Source organism: Cyclopterus lumpus, chromosome 17 (genome assembly GCF_009769545.1).
Source record: "Cyclopterus lumpus isolate fCycLum1 chromosome 17, fCycLum1.pri, whole genome shotgun sequence".
In the NCBI taxonomy this organism is placed as follows: Eukaryota; Metazoa; Chordata; class Actinopteri; order Perciformes; family Cyclopteridae; genus Cyclopterus; species Cyclopterus lumpus.
This window is the reverse complement of record NC_046982.1, coordinates 8,612,048-8,628,994: the sequence shown is the minus strand read 5'-3', so window position 1 is coordinate 8,628,994 and position 16,947 is coordinate 8,612,048. Positions and strand designations below refer to the sequence as shown.

The 16,947-nt window shown below is 45.2% G+C and overlaps 1 protein-coding gene across 1 annotated transcript; it reads left to right on the top strand.

The window, feature by feature from the left end:
• Positions 1 to 4,529: 4,529 nt before the first annotated feature.
• LOC117746319 (neuronal tyrosine-phosphorylated phosphoinositide-3-kinase adapter 2-like) lies at positions 4,530 to 16,862 on the top strand. Its single transcript, XM_034555376.1, has 5 exons — positions 4,530 to 4,708; positions 9,243 to 9,559; positions 12,787 to 13,863; positions 16,383 to 16,487; positions 16,831 to 16,862. The coding sequence occupies exons 1-5, from the start codon at positions 4,530 to 4,532 to the stop codon at positions 16,860 to 16,862; spliced, it is 1,710 nt and encodes a 569-aa protein (XP_034411267.1).
• The last annotated feature ends 85 nt before the right edge of the window (positions 16,863 to 16,947 follow it).

Below are 16,947 nucleotides of genomic sequence, written 5' to 3'. Positions count from 1 at the left end.
ATATGGTTTAGTTTCACCCTATTTACGTTCCTCTCTCAAAAACAGATGCCTCTTTAGATAATCATATGCATTCCAACACAGTGGTTCATTCCTGGCCCTGCTGATCCCCCAGTGCATTGTTGCTCTTTTGCACCCCCCCCCCCCCCTTCTTTTTTTACCAACCCCCTTTATCTCTATCTCACTCTAAACTGACCATTAAATGTTTGGTAAAAAATGTATTTTTTTCGTGCCTCTGACCTCTTATGCCAGTACCCCACACCACACACCCACCAGAGCTAGAGCCAGGCATAGAGGGTGGGGGAATAAGTGTGGTGGAGGAGGGCGGGGGTTAAGAGAAATGGAGGGAAGGGTTGATGAAAACAACAGATCTCTGCTCCCTAATCCTTTTGTGTCGACGGTGATAATCCATCCGAGCACACGCAGCCCGCCACCCCCACCCCACCCCACCCCACGCGACCCACTCACCCTCCCTCAGCCATGCTTCAGCACCGATACACCAGGCGCTCCCAACACATAAACAACCGTCAGCGCTACTGAAACCAATACTCGTCCCCCAGACAGTCAAGCAGGAGCACATGACAGCCGCAGTGTAGCCCCCTGACAAACACGCTACTCAGGCTCAACTCTGTCCCTGCTTTCATCCTGTTCATCTGTGTGGCCACTGGGAACAAGTCTCTATTCTATTCTTTTTCTATGCAAACACTTTTTTTTTTAAATCTTGCATCAGCATGTCAATGTGTGTGTATTGGAAATGGCAAAGTATTGTTTTCCCTTTTTGTGTATTTTGCATATTCACGCGTTTGCTCCTCTTTGTTTTGCTCTGCTTTGTTTTGGCTGTACTGTACATGCAATGCACTTGAGAGCAACACGGTGTATTCACTGCAAGTGTTTTTGTGTCGTGGTCTTGTTTACGAGCTGTGAGAGCGAGGGGAGGGGGGAGCAGGGTGTCGGGGAGGGGGAGGGCAGCGGTTGCCAGGGGAAGAGGAGGTTGTGTCTAATGAGGTCACGCCCTGGCAACCCGGTGACTCCTCCCACTCAGCCCCCACCACCACTACCACCCCTACCATCTCTTCACTTGGCCCCCTCTGAGTGTACCCACCCACTGAACCCTCCCCCCCCCCCCCCCCCCCCCCCCCCCTCTTTGCCCTCCGACAGAGAGAGCGCTCTCCATGGTGCTGAAAGCAGAAAAACACATTCAGGCTCCAGTTACAGTGCAGCTGCAAAAGGGAAGGCAGGCGGGACACATGAGGCAAAAACTGAAAAAGGACCAACGGGAGAAATGAACTACGGTATGAGTGCTTCTGAAGATGAGTTAAAGGCACTCAGGAAGATACATAGGAGTGTAGGCAAAGGAAAGAGAGAGAGGGAGAGAGGATGACGCTCTAGTAGAAGGTGGCTACAGTAGGCAGTGGGCGTGTTCTTGTTGTTGTGATCTATAGTTGAGAAGCCCGGTGTCATCTGCTTAAGCACAGACCGACTGTACAGACCTGTGTGGACGAGCAGGGCAGAGGGAGCCGGCAGGGAATGCCATACGCACACCGCTCTGCCTTACATCGGTCTCAGCCTCCAGGGCACTGTGGAGCTGGATTCCTTTCATCTGTGCAAGACATTTTTCTGCATTTGGACATATCAAAGCAGGAGGAGAGACATTCTGAGAAAGAAGCATCAGAAAGACTGTGAGTGCCTGGTCTGCAGCTGCAAGAGGAGTTTGATGTGGGAGTGTTTAAGAGTGCTAGTGTGAATTTGTGTCATGCTCGCGGGTGTGGTCTGTTGCTACGCTGCATCTTCCTTCTGTCTCTAACATGTACAGATGTGTGGAGCGGTGAAGCTGGCACCTGGCAAGGAGTTGATCACCATCTGGACTGGAGGGGTCGCATCCCCCTTTTCTGCCCAGGGGAGTTGGCATTGGGCCGGGCACCCAATGGCCCAGCTCCCCTCTAGCACCAGCCTTATCCCGGGTCACAGTGACTCCTTCTAGCAAGTCTATCAGTTGGACCATACGATGGATGGAAGTGTTTGTGGTTTTAAGTGGAATCGTGCATGGGTGCTCCAGCATAGGTCAGAGTTCACTAGCATGCACTGGACTCATCAGGGGGACACAGAAGACCACAAACTATCAGGGACACAGCTCCATTGTAAGTATGCATCATGACACAAATGCCAACGCTATACACATCACAATGCATGCAAAAAGGGTGAATTCTCTACTCTACTAAATAAAATTCACAAACGCCCCAAAATGCCAAGTGTTGCACCTGTGTATGCCTGGGTTTACAGGTTGACCTTTACTCGGTCCGCTGTACAGCACCAGGTGTGTGTGTGTGTGTATGTGTGTGTTTGTGTGTGTTTGTGTGCGTGCACGAGCGCCCACGCATGTTGTCACCAGACTATTGGCCTTGCAATCTTTTTGACATTGTGTCTGTAGAATTTCCACGCTGCCCTTCTCATATGACATGGTTGCCTGGAAACAGAAACGGTGTGCCACATTCTTTTACTCTTAAAGCAAAGTGCACCTCGATGTTTCAACTGTTGCAGCCCATGTCAGCTGGGAGCAAAGGGAGAGAGAGATGAGATGCCTAAAGTGCATGAAGTGAAGTGGAAAGTAAGAATGGAGAGGAAAATAAAGCTTTGTTGAGTAAAATGGGTTACTCAGTCGACGGGCTTCAGAGAGATTAGCAAATGAATGGCATTGTACATCGATGAGTTATTGGAGGACAATCCAACGTGAAAGGCTTGGTTGGTAAAAACAGTGTGATAAACAAGCTGATTCTAGTGCAGAGTGCTGCTGCAGGCTTACAGGGATTAGGCGGGAAGGCTTAATTCAGCTCAAACACTGTTTGAACTGTGCTTTCCTATTGCTGCACCCTTAGCACATCTAACCGGAGCGCCTCGTTTCTCTTCAGAAACCAAGATGTATTTCCTTTGTACAGCTTCAGATCTCTGGCTGCGCCTGTGCATCAGAGATAAGAAGAAAAACAATCCCGACACCAGGAATCGGTGCCCTAGTTTGAACTCTGCTCCGAGATGGTGATTCCATCTGCTCTGCTGGCTCTTACGAGTCCTCTACTCGTGCCTCTATGAACCTATGCTGAGGAGTGTTGAGAATACGCTGTCGGGAGTGGAAGATAAAGCCACTGAAATAGGCACCATGCTGGACTTATTGATAGACAGACACAAGTTAGAGAGCCAACTGAGGGTGGCCAGACAATGGCCAGTCTCTCAGTTGGCCCTGCAATCTCCATCTGGCAAGCCCCCCCCCCACCCCCCAACCCTCCCCCCCCTGTTGCCCTTGCCTCCCTACACACAAACATACATACAGCTATCACAAGCCCCCTCCCCCTCAGTGCTCCTCTCACACGTAAACAAGCATGAGTCTTAGGCTCATCGGAAAACATTGACCTACATAAAAGCATGCAGTGTCTTCTTCCCCTCGCACCACTGGCCTCTCCAAAATCACATTCGATTGTTGCACATCGCACATGCTGTGTTGCAAGCGGTTGCACAGGTTTTCAGCCAAATGCGCGATGCACACGCATGCACGCTGAATCACAACGTCTGGCTGCTCCGCGCTCTGTTGGGATCGTAAGTCGCTGCAAACACGTTCATATTTCGAAGTAGTGGATCGTGACTGCACCAATGTGGATGTTCCGTTAAAGAGGCTTTTCCTCACAGAAGCATCCACACTCTCTCGCTCTCTCATGACAATGATGCTGTCAGTAATAATCTTTTTACAGAATCAAAAGGCAGCAAGGACTAATTTTAGATCTTAGACATAGGACTGATGCTGTCCGCGTGTGCAAAACCACGCATCACAGTCGAGTAAGAGTGGTTCGTTTAATCTGTGTGGTTGGTCCCAGGAGTACTAGATCTTCACATCTGAGCCCAGTACACAACTGCAACGGCAGAAGATGAAAGCCCCTTTCCAGTTTCATTCAGCCACTCACTTGGTTAAAGCCAGTAATTTCAGCCAGAAAATGTGCAAACACAACTGAGAAAATGAACAGCCGCTACTGATCCACGGCCAATAAGAAGACTGGAGCTGGATAGTGAGTCCTTTGGCTGTTTTCATATTTACATGTGCATGTGAGCTTGTGTGTGTGAAAGTGTATGTCTGTATGTATGCACAATAAACAATCGAGAAAGCTGTTGCAACCCGCCAGGGAAAACGTTTTTACTCTAGCGGACACATGATGCAAGTCTATGAATCTTTCATATGCAATTAACTCAACAGCAACAGTCAGGAAGATTCAAAACACTCACAACATTTCTCAATTGTGTGACATTAGTTTGATGCTGATGCAATCCTGCTTCATTGGTGTTCATCACACAAAGGCTGACCTTGAGAAATGAAGGTTAAGAGAATGATTGCTGACATACCAGCATGCTGCATTCAGACCATACTCATGTATGATTCCCTTGCCGTCCATATTACTAGTAGTAATGTGTGTGTACATCTACTTAAGGCAAATAATTATTGCTAACATTTTCAATAAATGTCTTTTTCAGAATGCTGTGGAAACACTTGAAGAATGATGAGCTCCAAAGAGGAGGAAACTCTCCGTTTTTTCCAGTATGTTGAGGAGAACGGGCTGAGAGCCTACAACGGCTTGGTAGCTCAGAACCTGGACCACGCCAGGAATGAGAGAAATAGGACATTCCTGCAGGAGAAAAACGACAAGAAGAGAAAACAGGAGGAAGCCATACGGAGGTAGGAAGAAAACAAACTAATAAAGTGCTTCACGAAAGGAAAACAGACTCATTGACAAAGGTTGTGTCAGATATCTGTCAGATGGAGAGACACTATAAAATACACAGCTACAGCTCACCGGCGGGATTCTGCTCAGTGAACGTCACCGAGTTCCCTTAAGGAAGAGTTTGTAAGGAATTAGGACAAGTGGCCAGAGGGTCCCTGTGGCAATGGCAGGTTGCTATATTTTGGGGGTTGCCAGTGTGGACTGGTGCACCCCATGATCTTCAGAGGATAATTAATTTTTCACTTTTAGACTTGTCCTTGGATGGAGGTCGTCTCTGCTCCAATTTTGAGACGAGCGAGCATTTAGAATTTAGTAAGAGCTGGGACGGGCTCTGGCAGAAAGTGTGTTAGGATGGGAACGCGGCATGTTAAGTGACTTGTGCTTTTAGGAACAACATTTTCTTACTGTGTAGTAAGTTGTATCCTTGACAAGAAGTTGACGTAACACCCCTTATGGTTTAGGGAAATTAGTTGCACACACACACACGCACACCTGGTTAGATGCTCCCTGTTTCACATGTTGTGATGAGCAAGCAGTTACAGCGGTGCCGCTTGCGACACCACTGCATGCCGAAACTTGAGCGGAATAAAAGAGCCACGCGCTCGCAACGTGATTAGCATGCACACGGGCGTGCTTGTGATGTGGGGTAGAATAAGGAGCACGGAGTCACAGAGTCATTGGGAGGATAGCGGGACGATGCAGAGGGCTTTGGAATGTGTTTGTGGGACGACGTGGACACCCGTGTTGCTTTGTTCCTCCTCTCCAAAAAGTTGTGGGCAGTATGAAATAACACCAGAAATCACTTTGTTGACAGATTTGTTTTAATATTGTTTTGTTTTGACATGTGTTAGTAGTTAACAGACATTTGAGCTTTTGCTTCCAGAGCAATGCACTTGAGTTCTTAATCTGCTTGTTTCTGTGCTCTGACATGAAATAATAGCCCTTTTAATACAATTTTAGGACTGATGACATCTGAACAGGTAGAATCTTCACAAGTCAGGAATGAAAAAAAAGTAGAATCATAGCTTTAAAGAAGACATCACCCAGTGGATGCATATTTTATCTGAGAGAACACCCATAAAGTAGTAGAGAAATACTTGTTTGCCGCTTTTTGAACAAACAATTAATGTAATGATGATCAGTGTGCAGTGGAGAGGCTTATAGGAAATGCTGTCCAATGCTGTCATGGAATCTAAAAATAATTTCCGTTCTCTCATTATTTTAGCAGCTGATTACATTAATGTGGTTTTGAGGGATGTGCATCGCGGTTCTTCTTAACTGATTGATTTAGGAACACTTTGGAACCTGTCACATTTCTGTCAATGGGTCCCATGATTAAAAAAGAGCGATTGTCCATAGACAGCGCATTGCATCCATACTGTATATCACTCAAAGCTGAGTTAGAGCTCAACTATATCTTTCAGAAATGGGACAGGTGAGTTAGAGTAATAAAAACATTTCAAAATCTATCCTGGACTTTCTTTTATCACTGGTCAGCCAAATGTCCATATTTCCGTTGTTATTAGCAGTCTGATGCAGGCCTGTAATGGGTAAACTGGACAGGACGATGCCTGAGGAAAGTAGCATCTACTGTCCTGCTTCCACCGTCTCTCAGCTGTTGCCAAAGCTAAAATATTAATACACAGTCACTGGAGGAAAAGTCTAAAAAATAACTGGATTTTTCATGAGGCCTATAAGTAGGTCAATGAGACAAACCATTTTTACAGTAACTGACTGGGAGTGGGAAAGTGTGTGAGGATTCATGTGTGCATGTGCGTGCATGGACATGCACAGTGAGAAAATATCATATATTAGCCTCTGTGATTGTGTGAGGGGGAAAGAGCTTGTTAGAGCAAATGTGTTTAAGAGTGTGTGTGTGTGTGGGGTGGGGGGGGGGGGGGTAGAACAACCTGTTAGCGAGAGATTAAGTGTGAGCTCAGTTACAGGAGATGTGTTCTGCCTGGTGACAGCTGGAACAGCCATGGGCCAATCAGATCAGCACGTTATGTTTGAGTAAGGCGGGCCTTCCTGCCTGCTGCTATCTCACTCTGGGTTTCTGTTATTGTATTTCATCAGCAGAAGTTATTCACACAGTCTCGCACACACACACACAACACACACAAAGACAAATTTGCTTAAACGTGCAAACGTATGCGCACGTAAACAGACAAAAACCACACACCTAATTTGACTGATATTTACATATGCATGCAAATTCTAAACGACTGCTTTCTCTTTGTGCACAAATGCACGTACACACAGAGGGACATCTTTTTTTTTAAATCGTTCTTTCCTCTCCCCTCGAAATCTCCTTCAGTGTGTGTTGTTTTTTTCGGTGACGTCGCTCGTCCTGTCGCATGGTGTCACAGTAAGAGAGAGCCAGAGCTGCCCGACGACAACTCAACTCCAACTGGTCCAAGTGCACCTGTGGTCTGTCCTCCAGCCAATCACTGGGCAAATATCCTATAAATAATCCAGTCACCGCCACCCACCAACACACACAATCCATGAATAGGGGATGTGCATGCACACTGTCACAGCAGATGCACACACCAGAAACACACGAGCGGAAAGCAACTGTTGACACCTGTGGCTGAATGCCCTGGAAGATGTTCTACTCTTCTTTGCTTTTTTTTACTTAGATCTTAATTGGCAGAACCATTTGCTCCATTAAAAATGGCATTCATAACATAAATAAATGACAAACATACAAACAAAAACAAAAACAGTTTGGGAGGTATACATTTATAAAGTGTGTATTGTCCATTTTCCCCATTGTTGTTCCAATCTTCTTCTCATGTTAGTAGCAATATTTTAAACAGATATCTACTTATTTACAGAGATAAAGCACAAAAAAACTCATAAGGATATTATAGCCCTTATCTTGTTGAAGCACTTCTCATACCATTTACCAAAACAATGGGAATGTTTGTGCAATTGCATACTTTTCAGGTTTAGATCTTTTTCTCTCACATGTTTAAACTCCAGTTCTCCTTCTTTTTTCCAAAACACACCAAACTGTTATTAAATCATATCATGGTGATATTGATCTATACTATTGGAAGGTATCTGTCTGAAACTTATACATTTGTAACATTTAAACCACAAACCAGCATGTGTGCTGTCATTGAATTCATATTAATTTGGACTTGTTTGTATCCTCTTTTCTCTCCAAACATATTTTGAATTGATTATTGTTTTACTCCTTTTAAGATGTCTTTCAACAAATCATGGTTTACTTTGCACCATAAATGAACAGCTCTCAGCTATGCAGCAGTCCGTACAACTCCTACTTCTTAAAAAATCTGCCTCTAAATGAGTAGTAGTAAAACTAATACATGATATAAAATAATTACCACTAAAAATGAGATTTTATCTTTAATTTCCCCTCATCTGCTTTCTTCCCAATACCTGGCTCTACATGTTGCAGCAGGCACCTTTTTCTTGTATATTTAAACAAAATGTGATTAGATGTGCACATGATGGACAGGTTGGCTTTATTATTAATGTGCGCTGGTAGTTGGTTTTGTGTCTGGTTTCTATGGGTACCCTGTTGCTAGGCAAAGTTAAGCCCCTGACCAATGAACCCACCCCACCAAGCACCTTCTGTTCAGCAGCTGGCCGGGAGGCAGCCAGAGTCAGCAAAGTCACACACTGAGGGGTCACAAAGACACGCATACAGACACGACCACATGCGTGCACACGCTCACACAAGATAAGGATTTGTGAAGACACACATGCAAATTCATGCCATTTGCGTAAACATTTAAATGTCTGACAATGAGCTCAGTTGTGACTCTGATATTAGAATAATTAAATACACCAACTGCAGATATCAAGTATGTATGGATTGCATACTTGTCCCGTCTTTTGTGCATGAACAAAGTCAGATCTTGAGCTCATTTACTCTGTTACACACACACACACACACAAGCACACACACACACACACACACAAACAAACACAAACACACACACACACACACACACACACAAGCAGCCCTCCTTTGCTCCATTACCACACAACACTCAGACATCATTAACGCTCCATTCGGGCCAATCATCCATTTATAGGGATTGATTGTGTGTGTGGGGAGGGGGGGGGGCTTCCATGGTGTCATGATGTGTATGGTTGTGTGAGCAGCATCGGTCACATCCAGGGTTAAACTCAAATCAATGCTTTGCTCTGGAAGAGACCTTGTTTTCAGGGGCACTAACATGCCTGTTGTTGTTGTTAAGTTAGCGCATACATACACACACAAATAGAGACAGGACTCTGTGTGTCAGGACATGGTATGTGTTGTTTTTCCTGTCTTCTGACAAAAACAGCTTCCAGAAGATGATGTTTCAAGATGGATGTCTCTATTATGTTAGCCTCACATTTTTTATATTTTGTCAAATTTATATTTTTTTATTATTCATATTTACAAATATATTTATGTTCCTTTGACCCTCTCTCTCTCTCTCTCTTACTTGCTTTCTGTTTTAGGACAGGTGAGGACATTGAGACCGAAGGCAAGCACTTGTGTATGGGCTCCATTACAATGCCGGACCCCCAGGAACGCATGCCCATGCCCCACCCTCATGCCCTCGCCTGTGGGCAGGGCTTCTCCGTACGCTCCCAGTCCCTCCACTCTGTCGGTGGTGGGAACAGTGGGGGCGGAGGAGAGGAGGAAGTAGGAAGCCCGACCTCTAGGAAGCAGCCCCCACCCAAGCCCAGGAGGGACCCGGCCACCAAGCTGAGCATGTCGTCTGAGGCGGTGGACCACAGTCCCACATCCACCTGCCGCGGGGAGAGATGTGACGGTGAGTGGTGGTGGCACTTTACAGCAAACTGCTGCGCTATATATAGCTGCTCTCTGCAGTGCCCTCCTCAACACTGTTCCTCCTACAATGACATGACATCTAGCTCTTCACCGCATACTTCACTCTAAGTACCATTGTGGCAAATTGATGTTAAAAAGGTGCAATGGAGTTAAACCAAAGTTATCACATTCATGGTGCACTAAACAACAATGAAACATGTGATACCACACAGTTCAATGAACTACATTAAAAGAGTCAGACAAGATGTGACACACGGTGTGCCTATAGTGCAAGGAAAACCCCTTCCTTAATGTATTTGAAAGACAGTGGACGAATCAACATATATTTCATAACAACTAAAAACACAGGCAAATGCAATGGTGGATGCCTTTACATGAAGAAATGTTGGAAGATCATGGATCATTTGTAACTTTATTAGACTTGTCATGGTGCTCTTGTACTTCCTTTACTGGCAGATAAACAGATAGACTTATTTGCCTTTGTCCCACAGAAAAATGTGATAGTGTGTAATCATCAGGTGTTATACAGTATATCCACTATGTCTTTCACACAGTCCGTTTCCCAGGCTTTGACTTTCTCTTCTCTGGGAGTAATGTCCTGATACCGTTACTCTATAGTAAGATGTGCTGCGTATTAAGTCAACGCTCTAGTAACTTCATTCAGGAAGTTGGTGCTGGCTGTAGAAGGTCATGGTGACACAGTCAGTTGTCCAAGCTGTTCTCAGTACACTTAAAGGGTTTTGACAGTTCTTTGACCTCAAACTTAATTACTTACTTATGTATATCTAAACGCAAATTACTAATAAAGGCCAAACAATGTTGCCTCCAGTTAAAACTGCCATGGCCAACATTTAGAGATGCCATCATCAAAATCCAGAAGTGAATCACCCTTGCAGCAATTTCTGAAGCAAAATAAACGGACACAATATGCCCGTTTGGACATGGATGAAACCGAGGGCACAATTAGTACATCAGCTCAGTGTAAGGAAAGCTTTAATGAAGAGAACCGGAATTAATTGAGCAAAAGTAATGTTTCCCTCAACGAGCCACAGACAGAATCACTGCTGTAGCAAAAGCACACAGCTTAAGAGTTGTACTGAGGACATGTGCTCAGCACGAGGAAAAACTAACAAGCAATGCAAAATAAAACGGACATTTAGAGGTTGCAGGAACCTTTGACTCCATTTCATTTTGGATGCTTCAATGCCAATATGAAGCTTAGGGAGTCTGCCCAGCCTGGCTCAGATTGGTGGGGATCTCTCTATGTGCACACAGATCTTCCTGGGCACCACGGCAACCATCCCACAGAAACAAGACCCCCTGCAGCCCAGCCAATCACAGAATCGCTGAGCAGCTCGAGCCAATGGGGCTCCAGAGATGCTGAAGTGTGAGGCTGCAGAGCCAATCAGAGTGAGAGTGTGCGGGTGTCCCTGGCCAAGGGGAGGGTTGCGTGCTCGGTAGCTGGCGCTGTAGCGGGAAGGGGAGGAGCTTGTCAGAGTAGAATTCATTCAGGAGGAGCGATTGACCTAGATTCGTTTTCCCCAGGAGGAGAGGGAGGGGGAGGGGGTTTGCGGGTAAACAGATCCGCTGCAGGGGGAGGGGAAGAAGAGGGAGCATCAGAGAGATGGAGAGGAGAGCAGAAGGGACAGGGACAGGGAGTAAGAGATGTTTGGGGCGACAGATTCATCATCAGTGATGAAACAGATCTCAAGGTGCACCGTGCAAACCTGTTAGTGAAATAATGCATTTGGTAAATCAAAAGTGTCATAGTGTTGTGTTGATGCACGTGCATACAGAAAGAAAGGGAGCGAGTGCACAAGCATGTGAGGATGTCAATCAAATTAAACACATCTGGTTTCCACCAAATCTTCTATTACCACTTTATTAATGGCAATGAGGGGACAATGAAATCCGAAGGCCTGGTTGTCATCCTCAGTTCAATTTGGCAACCTGGATACATTGCAAAGTTCTGTTTCACCTCCTGGATTTTCTTGACCTCTTTTCTTGTTTTCTCTCCAGTTATGTTCTCAATTTAAAGAGCGGACTCTAAATCTACCTATCTATTCCTTTCCACGTAATGTTCTGTAGCACGTCCTGCAAAGCTTTACATTCAGATGCAACAGGAAAACAGACTGACAGACACCTGCATAGTTAGACTTCCAGCTTCAGGAAGGATTGACGTTAGTTTGTGTGTCAAAAAACACGCCTGTCCTAATTTCCCGCTCTGAATGTGAAAGCATGTGCAGTGCGTGTGTCTGTTCATGAAGGGATGGTGGTGAGTCATACGCTGACAGGAAGTATGCGTGAGTCTGGGCCATCTGCCATCTGAATTATTAAAGAAATAAAATCTGCAGTTTTAAGATTTCCAACATGGTCCGGCTGTTAACCACACTTATCTCGCCCTGCCCATCAGAGAAAGGAAACCCTCCTATCCACACATCGCAGCGTCTGACCTAGAAATACACTGTTAGCAACTCGGGTGTAAAGATTGCGTCTGCTGTGAGTAAACGAGCATTAGGACCGCACTGTACTTTCACGTCGACGTGAACGCTCCACCATCAGCCTCACTGCACCACATCTAAAGAGATTCACTCTGCAATGCTACGTCACCACGATCAGAAAGAAGTTGCACAGTGTGTGTGACCCAAATACGATACTCACATACTGCTCCACTGCCGTATATGTGACCTAGAAACATGCATATGCCTCAACTATTCCCACATATCTGACTCAAGATATTGCTCTCAGCTATACACGTTGACCTACATCCGACCCGCAAAACCGCAGTAGTCTTTATGTTAATAGTAGTGATTCACTCGCGTATGATAGCTGCGCAGAAAGAAAGCGACAGAAGAGTAATGTGACAACATTATGTTGACATGTCTCATTCCACAACAAAATATCAGTCAGAATGATGATGAGGAGCCACCTGGTAGAGCGGGCGCCCCATGTTCTAAAGCCTTACTGCAGCGGGCAAATCCAACTGCAGCCCTTTGCTGCATTTCCTCTCTCCTGCCTATCTTTGGCTGTTAAAAGCAAAAAAAAGCCAGAAAAATGATTATCTTAAAAAAAGAACGCCACACAATTCTAATTAATAAACCAGCAAACAATTAATATATTGTAAACTTTCTGTTGTCAAGTGGTGCTTGTGAATGTGAGTCTTTACAATGGATTTGTGTTTTGACTTTCTTTCTCTCTGTCCTTCAGCAGCTCAAGGATGCAGTGAGGACTGCAGGAGGGTGCCTCCACCCAAACCTAAGAGGAACCCCAACACACAACTGAGCGTTTCCTTCGATGAGTCCTACATCAAGAGCCACGTAGGCGGCGGGGTTTGCCCCTCCAGAGCCCTCCACCACGTGACCTCCCCCTACGAACGCAACTACTCGCCTCCGCAGAGCGATGAGAGCCCTACAGACGACTGTGAAGACGAGCCTGTCTACATCGAGATGGGCGGTATTGATGTCGGCCCACGGGAACCCTTGAAGAGTGAGGACGAGGAGCCAGGAGAGTCTGTGTACGAGGAGATGAAGTACCCAGCTCTGGATGATATGGAGTACCGCACGGACCCCGTGGGGTGTCGCTCCGCGTGCCCCACGCCGGCGCCCTATGACCCTGAACCTCTCAGTCGCTGCTCCACCCCACGAAACATTCCACTCTGTGACATTCCTGCACCCTTTCCCAATTTACTTACCCATCGGCCTCCGCTGCTGGTGTTCCCACCGGCGCCGGCCCAGTGCTCGCCAAACTCAGACGAGTCTCCCCTCACCCCTCTAGATGTAACCAAATTGCCCATGATGGAGAACCAATCCTACAGCAAATCTCCAACATCCTCCAGCGAGCTACCCTCCTCTGCACACATACGCAGGGAACTCACTGCCACCCCAACCCTCACCGTGTCTGGCCGCTCTTCTGCGCCTCCTCTACCCTGTACCCTCTACAAATCCTCCTCCTCGTCCTCCTATCAGCGCAGCCATTCAGCTTGCCCGTCGCCAGTCAGCATGGGCCGCTGTCTCACCCCTCTCAGCCTCATGCGTACACCTCCCTTTGACGCTCCAATGCCATTCCCTGGCGGTCTGCCGCGGAGTGCCTCTGCAACCCCTCACGGCAAAGGCTCGCCACCTCAAGACGGTGCGGGTCGACTCCATGGCTCCATGCAGAATGTGTCAACGGGGCGTTCACGGACACCCACCAGCCCACTGGATGAACTCACCAACCTGTTCACGACTGGCAGGAACATGCTGAAGAAAAATGCCAGTGGAAGGAAGTCTAAAGAGCCTGGAGAGAGTGAGTCATTTCACACATTTGTCTGCTCATTTTGGAACGTGGCAAAGCAAAGGGCACAAAGACATGTGCCCATGTTTATTTATGTCTCTCTGATCCTGGAAGTGTGTTGACAGTTTATAACTGCATCTCCTTTTATGAATCTTACCCTGGCCTGTATGTTTCGGAAGAAAACAAATCTACCAACACTAGAGAGGAGTTGCAAAGACTCAAAATAGCAATCAGAAGAGCAGGAGTAACATCCCAGAGTGTTTGTGGACGACATGAAAGGTGTCAGTGTTTAAATGATTTGGCTGCAGTAAACTACAAATATGTAGTCTTCAGTTCCCTAATCAGTGTAATTCATACCTGTTTTGCGTTCATATGTTTAACCCTGCTAAATTAGGAGGCTGTGCAGAGAATGCGTCACTTATACAGGTCCATGCATGATGTCCATGGCGCTCTGTGCTACCCTCCATTAATCTAGGCCCAGCTAGCCAAGTCTGATACAGATCATATGATTTAATCTAAGGGGATTAGAGACTAAAGCAGACAGCAGGTCCCTCAAACCTACTCGTGGCATTAGGCCATAGGGCAGCATTACTTTTAAATATGTACACACCATGTTTAAATACAGATAGCCATGCCACACTCAAAACTCTGCCCAAAATGAATGCAGGTCAAACATTATTTGCTCATTATGACATAAGGGCGCAAGTTGCTAAAAGTTTACAAAAAGATGTAGAACCACTAAACCACTCAGACTAACTTTATCATATGGTTAGTCTCAAATTAACATTCTCATGCATAACTGTATTTTTTTGGGGTCAATATAACCATGTTAAAAAAATGTTTAATTAATCTATATTAATAAAAGCTATATGACTGCAGGCATTAAACTAAACTAAAGAAGGGTGTGGGTGTTCATTATAATGAAGTATAGTTTTTGTTCATATTTAGGTATGTCATGTATTAATTGAAAAAAAAATACATTCATATAGAGCATGTCACTTAGATTTAGAGTAAGTTTACCATGAAATTTAACCATATAGTTGAAGTCTAAATCTTCATAGCTGAGTTGAATGTGAAAGAATTAAAAAAACTGAAGTAAAACCCTTCATCAAATGCTCCAAAACAGTAATGTATTCAAGCGCATTTTGAACATAAAACATAAAATAACTACAAAGAGTCCACACATCCATCCTTACTCAATGCTCTTAGCAACTACAACATAGCAACAGTGGAAGGAGGAGAAATCCTGGTTTCTTATTTGCAGATTCCCTCCTCATGGGTAATGCAGCCAATCACAACTCAGGGCATGCCGGTCTACAACTGAGCAATAAGCATGGGATAGCTATGGCTCTGAACTCAAATCTGCGCCTGATCAGAGGATTTCAGATGTTCCTTTCTGTCCAATCAGCACATACTCTCGTCAGGTTTGAGCCAATCAGGGAGCTGTGGCAGCTGTGCAGATGGGGACAGTGGAAGACAATTTATGATTTATTTTGCTATTTAGACTTCACTGTTAAGTAGAGTACATCTTCCAGTTGGTGTGCATGTGCCAATTAATGCACATTTGTGGTTTAATCCTGTTTTGTCTATGCACTGTTTTGAATATACTGTATATGTTGAATTCCTGCCTTACATTAAGGGATGGCTAGATTGTCAATGATGTCTAACCAATGAGCACTTTGACAGTATTTTGTTCTCGAGCCCCATGTGGTTTGTAAACAGTTTGCATATGCTTTCTATACATCAATGGTTTGCTGTGCTGGCAGGTCTTTTTAATTTTTAATTTCTTAATCCCAACACCTGTGTCCAACCCCCACATGGACTACAGGACTGACAGGTTGTGTGTGTTTCTCTATAACTGGCTGCAAGCACACACAGTGTAATGAGCATACAAACGTGGAACAATGAATGGAGGTTGATTTTGTTTCTCTCTCTCCCTTACAAAAAAGAAGCAACAACAGCTAGTCTGACCCACTTACCGACTGGTTAATCGCCACACTCATACACACACTAAAAAGCCACGTATGACACTCATATCATGATACGGGATGGGCACGATAAGGGAGGCTAGTGCATGGTACTGTAAGTTAAAGCCCATAGAGAAACCACATAAAGGCACAGCACACATGAACATCAATCATGCACATATATCTTTATTTGTGCAGTGATGATCTATAATGTTTTTATTGAGCCTTAAATCAGTGACACACATACAGCTACATTTGCAATGCACACAGAACTGAAAACTGAAAAAAATGTAGAATAGATAATGATAGTGTGTATTATAATATACCAAGACAAATGCAACTCTAATGCCTGTCAGCCCACATATTGACTCATCTAACTCCAATAATTTACTGCAGTTGCCTCAGTGAAGTGAGTAGTGAGTGACACCTAGAGGATATATGATGGTAGTGCAGAAACTTGAAACCGAAAAACAGCATTTTTTTGAGTATTTCTAGTGCATTATTGATAGCAGCAGAATAAGCTTAGATGGTACAATAATGTAAGTTTTGTTTTTTCTTTTACAGCCGAGTCCAAAAGCAAGTCTCACAGTGAGTCCAAGCGTGAGGGCAAGGAGCGCCACAGCCACGGTCACAGCAAGGAGTCCAAGAGAGACTCCAAGGATCGCCACAGCAAGGAGTCTTCTCACCGGAGAGACAAAGACAAAGACAAAGACAGAGACAGAGACAAAGACAAAGACAAAAACAAAGACAGAGACAGAGACAAAGACAAAGACAAAAACAAAGACAGAGACAGAGACAAAGACAAAGACAAAAACAGAGACAGAGACAGAGACAAAGACAAAAACAGAGACAGAGACAAAGACAGAGACAAAGACAGAGATAAAGACAGAGACAAAGACAGAGACAGAGACAGAGATAAAGAAAGAGGGAGCAGCCATGTCGAGCCACTTCCCAACAGACGCAACAGTAAAGACCGTCCTTATAGCGGTGGAGATGTGCCACCTGTCCGCAGGGATAGCAAGGACAAGGGCTGCAGCAGTGTAGAGCCCATCCCATTGATAAGACGAGACTCCAAGGACAAAGGGCTTAGCAATGGGGATCTGATGCTCAGGAGAGACAGCAAAGATCG